Source organism: Charadrius vociferus, unplaced genomic scaffold, assembly GCF_000708025.1.
Source record: "Charadrius vociferus isolate BGI_N301 unplaced genomic scaffold, ASM70802v2 scaffold183, whole genome shotgun sequence".
NCBI lineage: Eukaryota > Metazoa > Chordata > Aves > Charadriiformes > Charadriidae > Charadrius > Charadrius vociferus.
The window spans coordinates 2341162-2351920 of NW_009648250.1; the positions used below are offsets into that span (position 1 = coordinate 2341162).

Here is a 10759-nt window from a genome sequence, read left to right on the forward strand (position 1 = left end):
GTAAAGCTGAATGAGGGCTAGCTGAACACATACTCAAAAGTGGATGCAAACGTTCCTAAATATTTGAAAAGTGCAAGTATAAACAGTAGGTAGAGATGCTGGAATGTTTTGCAAGCTTTGTATAGCTCGGAATAATGTGTGAAAACACAGGATGTAGAAGAAATGCAGAGATTAAAATTAGGAACTAGGCCCTTATCATTTGAAATAAGCCTTTCACAAGAAAAACCACACCATGATACCTCCAAGTTTAGAGAAAACATTGCACAGTATATACTAGGGAACAATCAGTCAAGGAAGGTTGGATGAATGAGGAAGAGTCTTCTCCCCCTAATCCTGGTACTTAAAAGTAAGGAGTGACCACGATAACCATTACTATGTGTGTTGTGTTTGGTGTTAAACTCGTTTGTTAAATTTCTGTCTTTCTGTTTTTATTTTTAGGCCTCTTCCTTATCTTAGGCTTGATACTTTACCCTGCAGGTTGGGGATGCCAGAAAGCAATAAGCTATTGTGGACCTTATGCTTCTGCTTACAAACTAGGAGACTGCTCCTTGGGCTGGGCTTTCTACACAGCTATTGGTGGCACTATTCTGACGTTCATCTGTGCAGTCTTCTCGGCGCAAGCTGAAATAGCCACATCCAGTGACAAAGTGCAAGAAGAAATAGAGGAAGGAAAAAACCTTATCTGCCTCCTTTAACTCCAGTGGGGAAAAATACCAGTGCCTGGATCTTACCCTGCTTTCCATTGACTGGACAAGCAGATCCACTTACCTGTTTCTACCGTTTGTGTGACTGAGCCACATGCATTCCAGCCCTGAACTACTGAAATGGTGTTTCTTCCTTGCTGGGCGGTGAGGATCAGAGAAAGGATCCCACGAAAGCAGAATGTAAATACTTGGGGATATTTTTAGTTTCATTCTATGATCAGGTCACAGTGAAATATATTAATCTGACTGGGGAGGTGAGGAATCACATGTATATAGCAGGAATGTTGTTGTTATAACTGACAAATTCTGATTGATCAGATTGCCTTACCCACCTTGATCACTTTGAAGAATTTGAATTTAAAATTGAAAAAGCCAGCACATTATTATTTTTTTTCTTATACAAAAGAGAAGCCTGTTTTAATCAGGCTTTGTTACCAAGGGCTCCCCTCACCTGTGAATATTTCACCACCACCTGGTTTGGTACCATACTTTTCATTGAGGTGCTTTTTTGATACTGAACTTCCTTAAAGTACAGTGCCTTCTCAGATAGTAAGTATATGTTGGAGAGAGCAAAGTTGACACGACGCAGTTTACACCAATCTTTAAGCATTTAAAAAGTTGAGTCCATGCCAGGTTTCTTCATCCTGAAACTTACATTTCAAGGTGTGTGCCACCTGTTACTTAGCAGGTAGATGATTTTGTTTCCATCGACTAGACAGAGAGGCTGTTCTTACATTGGCTTTCACCTGATTCTGATAAAAGTTTGAAATAACCATTGTTAGAAATATTTCTACAGCCTTTATTAAAACTCCTGAGATCCCAAGCAGATGACAACTCCCCACAGCACAGCTGGGCATTATTTTGTGAATGCCAACAGCCTGGCCTGAGCTGTAGCCTTTGCTGCAAACGTAGATCGCACCTGGGACTTCCAACAGTATTATTCTTCCTCTTGCCAGTGAAACCTCATTCCTAGTCTACAGATCAGTCTGTCTCATGACCCAGAGCCACATGAATCCTTAAGAAATTTACATTTTTCAGGAGGTCTTGCCAAATTCTACATTGCTGGGAAAATCTTTTCCCTTTTTTTAAACCACACGTAGTATTGACCCTTTTCCAACTAAATCAGCAGAAATAAAACAGACCTTGCCACAAACGACATTCCTTTCTCAAAGGCAGTTGGTTGTATTACTTGTGGTGTTGCATCACTTACTAGGGCTACTTCTGAAAACAAATTTAAAAGGTATTTTAAAAAACAAAGGAATGATGCAACTGTGCCATACGGGCATTGGGGAGAATTCATCGGAGGAGTAGTTCTAATGCAATACTAAGTGAATTTTAGACTCCTCTTCTTTTTCCTTGGTAGTTTTAACGTCCTCCAGTGACAGTGTTGCTCTCCATCACTTCACTGTATAAACATGGAGCAGAGATTCTTGTTTGTGCCTGGTCAGCCCCTTAAAGTGTGCTGTTAGTTATTTATAGGTATTAAAAAATCCTTGTTTACTGTACAGGTAGATAGTTAATTTCAGTACTCTGCTTAAGTAGTTCACAATACAAGAGCTGATCAGCAGTCATGACCGCAAGCCCAGGGCCAGCCATAAGCACAGGTGACCACTAGTCATCGCGGTGTTGGAGCACCCCTGGGGTGCGTGCTGTGCAGCATGGACACCGCCGTGGCACAGCACATCCATGGAGCAAACCAGGCCCAGCTCCCAGCCTGCGCGTGTCCGTGCCTGGTGCACCTTCAGGACACATGCCAGATGGATACTCAGCTGATCGCTGAGCCGCTGTGCAACAAACAAGGTCAACTTCTGCTGATACTAAAAAGGGATTGTTTTAATCTAGCCTCTTCCTGCAGTCACCTGCTCCTGCAACCCACATCCACCATATTCTAGTTTAAAATGGGTAATTCAGTTTTCTTTTAAATACTTAATTTAAAAAAACCCCAAAAGTTACAGTCTGGAACAAAGTGGTGTCTGAGGACGAAAATCACAGCTAATGCGTCCTGTCCACACCTGTGTTCTTCTCCTTGTTTTTTTTCTCTGTACACACAAACATCCCATCTGGAGGACATGCACTTGGTTTGTAGCTTGGGTCCAGCAGAGCTGTAAGGCAACGCACACCGTCCTTCTGCCGTTCCTCCTGAGCCCTCTGCTGGACTGTGCACCACAGAGGCTGGGCCACCAGCCCAGCTGTGCTCCTGGGGGCTCTGCGATTGGGAAAGGGGGGCAGGCTAGGTAGAGTAAGAGTAGCATATAGATCAGGTAACAATTAATTACAAAATAGATTTTGGGTTTTAGCTTTTCTTAGGTGGGTAGCAATCCAATGTCCACAGTGCCACTGCCAACAAACCTTGACACTATATTAGGGTGACAAATGCTGCTTTCGCTTGAGCACTTGATTAGTCAGAATAAGGTCAGTTCTTCTGAAAGGTATAGAGGGCATATACGGCTTTGGCTTTAGAAATAAAAGTGATCAACCTTCATTTACATTACTAGCTGACCTCTGCTGTGATCTACAGAATGCTTAAAAAATTTTAATAGTGCATTTTTTTTAAGTACAAAGGAGATATTTTCAGTGGCATGTTTTGCTTTTGTTTGCATTTGTAACCAAGAAGAACCAGCTTTTCTGCTTGTTGCTGGTATACTATCAACTTTATCTGCAACAACATAATCAAGTAACTTGCAAGAATATCCATGTTCATCACATAGCACAGATAGAAGACAGGCTGGGAAGAAATACAGAAAAAAAAATCAGAATTTCTTTTCTCAGGGTTCTGTTTTTCTAGCAAGTGATAAGATGGTATATATTGCAGATTTTTTTTTTTTCCTGGAAGATGTTACCAAGTGTAGGGTGCACTCATTAAACTTGACAGCTGTTTAAAGTTGTTCCTGAAGTTCACCTCAGCAGTAGCTTTCAAATGTATTTTGACAAGAAAAAAAAAAGTTAAAAAAAAAAAAAAAAGAGAGAGAAATCAGCTTAAAGCTAATTTAATTAATTTCATGAAGGGGCTGCGGAGTGTAACTGCTTCTCAATGTACATGCACTGCGTAGGCTCTAGAAGAATTTGCTGTGGATTCTTTAAAACCTGTGTGCCAATTAGTTCAATTCAACTTCTTTGGTTTTTGTGGTATTGAAGAATTCTTCAAACATCTGTGGTTTGATCAACTTCGTAAACTTGTATTCTCTAAAGTGCCATAGACTTTTTTTTTTAAATTGTAGCATATTTAAAATATATATATATATATATACACAAACTTGTGTGAGATGTGCAATAACAGGAATGGGTTTTGTTGTGGTTTTTATTTTTTCCTTAGTTTTTGCTTTTAAACAAGAGATTTGAAAAGGGACTTCCCAGGGAAGAAGTGGCTGGAGTTTTGTTGGTGTGGACAAACTAAAGCATAGAGTAATGCAATAGCATCAGTGATTTTGGAGATTAATACAACAGTAGTAACAGCAGCTTCAAGATTTAACAAAAATCTGTTCTAGATTCTTCTGAAATACTCAGATCTATATAATACAGACAATTCAACAGTGAAGCTGTGTCCATCTCTGGCACTATACAATCTAATAGCTGAAAAGGCTCAGCAAGGTTTCTTAATGTGCTTTATTTATAATGTGGCACTGCAAAAAACATTGCTACTGAGCTATTTCTGGATTGTCTGTATCACCTTTGTATCTATTTTACTCAATAAAGTTCTCTGGATTCTGAGCATTTTTTTCAGACAAATCATTTCTGTTTTGCATTGTTACCCCACATCAGACTATCTCACGTCCTAGTGGTAAATGGGGAGGAGTTCAAGTCTTCCTTGAAAGCAGTGGGCGCTGGTGCCTACCTCAAGGAAAGGACAGAGCCCAACAAAACCAGAGCATGGCAGCAACGTATACACCACAGCCGCTTTGTATAGGGCGAGTGGCTGTAGCAATCCAACTAGAGTAGATTTTTGAGCCATGGTTTATTTGTGGTACTGTTTTTCTGTTCTTGAGTTACCACTATGTACATTTGCTAGCATGAATGATGTACCTAATGTGTTATTTTTAACCTAAATTTCAATTAAAATGTGAGTTCTCAAACTTTTAACAGGAGTCTGACTACCTTAATTCAAACATATCGGACAAGTTGAGCCACAGCAAGGTTTCCTTAATTGTAGCTTTAATAGCATTTAAGATCCCAGCCCGTGGACGTTGTTTCAGATTTCCATCTGACTTAGATAATTATACCACTTCCTGATCAAAAAGTATGCGATCTGAAACTGTAGCTATGTATTACACAATACAGTTGCATTAAAGAGAGTTTCTAATTGAACACATCTGACAATTATTTAATTTTTTTTGCAACTAAAGCACTGCAGTTGCTTTCTCATGAAAAAGGGTAGCGAAGGTTCAGAACAAATACTGCTTGATCACACAGACTTGTATAAAATGGCGTTTGCCACAATGGTCATACCTTTTACCTGTGACTTGACAAACACTAGCAACAGGTTATGTATTGTTCTCTTAGTAAAGTTATGGCAGAACTGAGAGTAATGCTTTTAGCAGTTTAAAGAAAAGTCAGGATGGAATCTTTGTCTCATAGTTGCTATGTTCCATTTCTATTAAATTTACAGATAATTAATTGCATTTAGTTTAATTACACTTCTAACAGTTTCTAAACTTCCCAAGAGTAGCTCTTGGTTAAAACGTGGAACAGAAGAAGTCCAGAAGAAGTTAGGGGACAGGTGCCACTCCGTGCACCACCACAGTATTCATCTTTATGGATTTCAAAGCAGGTATAGATACAGCACTTATTCTAAAAACACAAGTTATCGCTGAAAGAAATTACAAAGAAGTACTGATTTGTATAGGTAAAAATATTGCCTCCCTTTTGCAGTAATGTTAATGGAGTTGGCAACAGAAAACACAAAGTTCAATTCTCTAACAGTGTGAATTATTACAGATTTCTGTGCTGTAGTAACTTCTTCCCCAAGCTCCATCTAGGTTTACAATGGTGATGCAATGACAAAGCAAGTGTGTATTATTAGTATCAGAGGGACAGGAATACAAAGATGTTGTCTTGCTCCTGTGATTCACTGAAAGCTTGATGCCTTTGATTTGATTTGTGGTATCTTCATATCAGTGAAATTCTGAGAGCACAGGCATCCCTAACCAGCTTTACGTATCACTCAGATGCAGTGGGATCAGTAATTTGGTCTAGCTGAGAAAGGTAAAGAAAAAATAATTCCAAATTTAATCACACGACTGACCACTTCCAATTCCTCCCTTACCTTGGCCAAAAAGTATCACCCCGACTGTGCAATCCAGCATATCCACCTTTTTCTCTAAAACAGCAAAAACACATGCATAGCAAAGACAATAGCCCTGCACTGCGAAACGTCAACATGTGCTGTGGCATGGCTGCAGTGACTACAGCTCAGATGATACACGATTGTTTAATTAGGCTATAAACACTGTAAAATCTCCTTGCAGCACTGTCAGCTGGAACAGTGGCAGAGCAGCTGATGCCATGGAAGCATCAGTGGTCAGGGGCAGCTTTTTTTTAAAATGATCTGTGCTCCAGCCAGCATACCCTGCCCAGCTCTGGCTATGCACATCTGCAAAGCAGAAGATCTGAGTGACTGGTCACAAGTTCCTGCACTCCAAAGCAGGCTGTGTTTCCCAGGCCAACATTAGCCCTGTTCCAGTCACACCGCCGATTACTAACAAAACCTCCAACTTCGTCACCAAAAATCAGTCTGAAATTTCCCATCTCACCAGCTGAAGTGTTTCCCTTCCTGAACCGTGGGTACAAGGAAGTAAAGCCTGGTGTTCTAAATGCTTTGCACAGCAACTCCTCTGTGCCGAAGCGTTCTCCTTCACCTCTGAGTGATGTGACAGCAATGTGTAAGAACACTCACTGAACCAGGACAGTACGTTTCAGATATATATAGTCACATCACAGCACTAACTGTACTGAGAGACAGTAAAACAAACGGATTAAAAGCACTGCTGTTTGGTGTAATCACTATCCATTCATCCAACAAAAAGCACATTTTAGATGAGCTGTATATGCTTCCATTAAAAACAGCTGGACAATTAATTTGTTTTTTTTCCCAGAACAGAATGTATGGCAGCATGACCCACAAGTCCTAATTCCCATCAACAATCCCCCCCCGCCCCCGTAGTGTGTGACATGGTATCTAGTTTCATCCTAGCATGAAATTAAACTAGTATTCTGCTGCTGAGGTAAGAAATCTGCACCGCTTCCCTGTGCTGTTCTCGCTGTGTGTGCATGCCTTCCCACCTCTGTGCTTACAGCTTCTTCAGGAAAACCAGCCTCAGCAAACCAGAAGAATTACCTCCCCACTTAAATTTTGTAATAATTCTAACTATAAAACAGGACTGGATTGTGCTGCACAACTGTGCTTACCATCGACAAGAAAGTACAAAACCAGTTGCTTTAGTCTGCTGACACTGCCATCCTAGATCTGAAAATTACAAAGAAGCAGATCGAGCCGATGAAGAATTTCACTGCTAAATGACGCATGCAAGTGCAAATGTCTTCAAAAACGTCTGCGATCTCCCAAAGCAATCCTGGCTGTACCTCAGAGCACTGTTCTGTGTTGTGCACTTGCAAACCTCACTACGTTACTGTGGTCTAGATGAAGTCGTCTTGCCTTTCCAACCAAACCCAGTAATAAATTCAGTCTTAGAGAGCAGATGTTACAGTTGATATTATTTAAAAAAAAAAATAAAATCTACAGACTGTGATAGCGCCTAAAAAAGAAGAAAAAGCAAGACACAGCGGTGATACAGAAATGTCAGTTCATAAGCAGAAATTACGAAAATAAACACTACCAAAGCAATGCTGTTTTCAGCAACTTCATTTTACTTTCAATAGTATTCTAGGATTCACTTAACACCTGTAAAATTTCATTCAGTAACGACAGAACATGTTTAGATTTTAACCCTCATAAGTTTAGAGCACAAGTGGGCTGCAAGTGTTTAGAATTTTCTTCCTAACACTTGAGTAGACTAATTCTCAATACCCTTATTATATTATTTTGATAGTGGACATTTTGCTTCCCCAGTTCAGCAGAATTACAGCATTTATATACAGAATTATAAAAACCCATCGACCCTGCAAGTTATCCTGACTGTTAGAAGAAAAAAATCCCTATATGCAAAACTATACAGAGCAAACACTCAGGAAAAAACGTTTTTTCTTTATTCTATTACACTGTGTTAATACAATAAATATACAAAACTTCTGAACTACTCAGACATGCAACAGAGGGACAGAAGAAGTGCATTTGTACAGAACCGTGACATTCACCAGGACGGCAGAGCATTGTTAGTAATTTACAAAATATACAAACATTCCCCAGATAAATAAAACCAACTCGTACATTACAGATCAATGACTATAGACATTCCAGTGTTTAAACTTCATACTTTGTACTCAATTTGCCACAATACTACAAAATGACAACTTAAGTGGGAGCCATAGTCTCATTAATTAATAAGAGATTGTAAAATCCATTTTTCATTACATACAAATATTTTAGCAAATATCAGCCTTCTGTTGTCAAAGCTAAACTCAAACTTCTCCCTCCCTTTTGGGCTGCAAAGTGTCAGAGATTGCTGGTTTAAACAATTCATATGTAACGGAACCTTGAATTTCACTTAGGAGGTTTAAATCTGTACATTCAACCCACAACATTACACATCAATGCTCCTTATACACAGAACATTAAATCTGTTTTCTCAAAGAGCCTTTAAACATTTGGGAGGGGAAAAAAAAAAAAAAAAATCTACCTACCAAATTCAGGTTTTATTCCTACTGTTTTTTTCCATACTGTATTCTGGTAATGTATGTTATTATGGAATCTTCAACTTAAGTTAAATTGCACGGATGACGTCCCTGGGATTCCTATCCAAGAGATACCAGGGGAATTGCTTAAATTTAGATTTAAAAGTCATCTATAGTAGAGTTTCTAGATACAACCCTCAAGTGAAGTTTAAAAGACTATGAAAAGAACAATCTTGATATACAGCTGCTAGAAGGATGATGCCTGATCTCAACAGAAAATGGTGGCCGTTATCTGGAAAGCTTTTAATAACACTCCACACAAATTTAAGTTCAATGCCAGCATGTCCACTAGTATGAAATTTTAGAGCCCCTATTTCACAGAATATTTAAATTGCTTTTAACTTTCATGATGCAGAGAACATTTAGAAGCAAGTAATTCGTTAATATGAATTTCAGCATAGGTGAAACTATGACATTTATCCAAATTCAAGTTGGATTTAAAGAAACTGGTAAAAGAAGGGAGACTAATAGGGACTTCATGCTAACAGTACAATATTGATCCAGGGATTAAGCTAGGGGGTTTATTTTTTGAAATGCTATTCTGTTGTTATGAATATAGTGCAGTGAACAAGAACCTGTAAAAGTCAGTCCACATTCAGAACATGGAGGGGCCTCAGAATTTTATGCTGTCTTACTAAAGGTAAGAGCTAAGAGCTGAATTCACCTAAGAGCTGAATTCATTTCAGCCACAGAGTGTACTTACACAGGTTGTGGGATGTGGTCCTGCTCGTTTTCATTTTCTAAAACAGTGTTTGAAAAAACAGCCCAAGTATTGTGCATAAGACTCATGAGGCAATCCAAGAATATAAATAGTCTTCAAAGGAGAGAAGCATGACGTTATGCTACGATCTGATTATATTCTAGAATATTGTGATGGTATGTACCATTATGGACTGTTCAGTTCCACAGCAGCAATTGAACTTCTTAGGCCTCCAGTTGAATGAGTTAAAATTTGATTTTGTTAAAAATGAAGATTTCTCACTTTTCCAACTCAAAATAGTTTAAAAGCGTTTTTCCCCCAGCTTAAATCACATCACAGAGATGGCTGAGTTAATGTTACAATGAATTCAAGTATCTGTTAAATGCCATTGCTTTAAAAGCTTGGTTTTAGACAATAATCCTGTTAGAAAATTAAATACTGTATATTTAGGTTTTTGGATAAGCAGTAAACAGAATGAATGACTGGGCTAGAGATTTAGTACCACGGTTAAACACAAATCTACACTTAAAAAAAAACAAAAATAAAAACACAAACCCCCAAAAATCCCAAACACAACAAAAATACCACTGCACATAGAAGAGGGAAGTAGGGCAAGAAACTAGTGTTCTAAAAGTTAATATTGTTTTTTTTCCAACAAAATTGTTACCCCAAGACATGAATACTGAAATTAAAAATAGCAAATATATAATCATTTAGCTCTGTGATTGAAACCATCAGTTAACTTCCTTAAACTGTACACTGCATTGCACATTCTATTACAGAGAATGTTTATGCACCATAGTAATTTCTCACAGGTAGAGAATACTCCATGAAAATAGATACAAATGCACGCTATAATTATAAAGTGGCGCAGGTAAATTCTGGACCAAAACACTATTTAAACAAGATCAGATAACTCAACAGTATTCATGCAAACTTACAGGTTTATATCAAAAGACTTATCCTAAAAAAATCCCAAAAAAGAATTTATAATATCTACCCTACTTGTATTTGTCCTCCAGCAGCTGCTGAAATTGCGAAAGCAGTAGCCAAACCTAACTTTCTACATCCCTCAGTCCACCCCACTTCTTACAGTACAAATAGGGGAAAAAGTTCTTACAAAGGAAAGTAATTGATCCAAAGTGCTTTCCTGAAGTTAAAAAAAATACCAGAGTGAACCACTCAAAAACCTTCCAAATTCTTAATACGGTTTATTTGATCATTAGATACCACAGTTCATTCTCAGTCCAATTGTTGAAATAATTTATCCCCCATAAAATACAGAAGGCTTTATATTCTAGAATGCAACATCTCAAAGAAGGGCAAAGAATGGTTATCTTTTTAAAATAAATAATTTGTAGTAAAATAAATCAAACATTTCCCATTTTACCCATGCACAGCTGCAGAAGAGACAAACATGCTGTGTGAATTTTGATCTAGGCTTTCAGGGAATATAGTAAGTGACTGGAAAATAAAGTACAATCGAAGAGAACTGTGATGATTTCATGTT

General features: G+C 38.3%; 1 protein-coding gene and 1 pseudogene across 1 annotated transcript in view; both read left to right on the top strand.

The window, feature by feature from the left end:
• LHFPL2 (lipoma HMGIC fusion partner-like 2) overlaps positions 1-1048 on the top strand; it is a 16078-nt gene extending 15030 nt beyond the window's left edge. The window contains exon 2 of the mRNA XM_009884239.1: positions 439-1048. Coding sequence (XP_009882541.1) covers positions 439-695 — 257 coding nt within the window. The 3' untranslated portion in view covers positions 696-1048. The remainder of the gene's footprint in view (positions 1-438) is intronic.
• LOC104285793 lies at positions 747-3374 on the top strand (annotated as a pseudogene).
• Positions 3375-10759: the final 7385 nt, after the last annotated feature.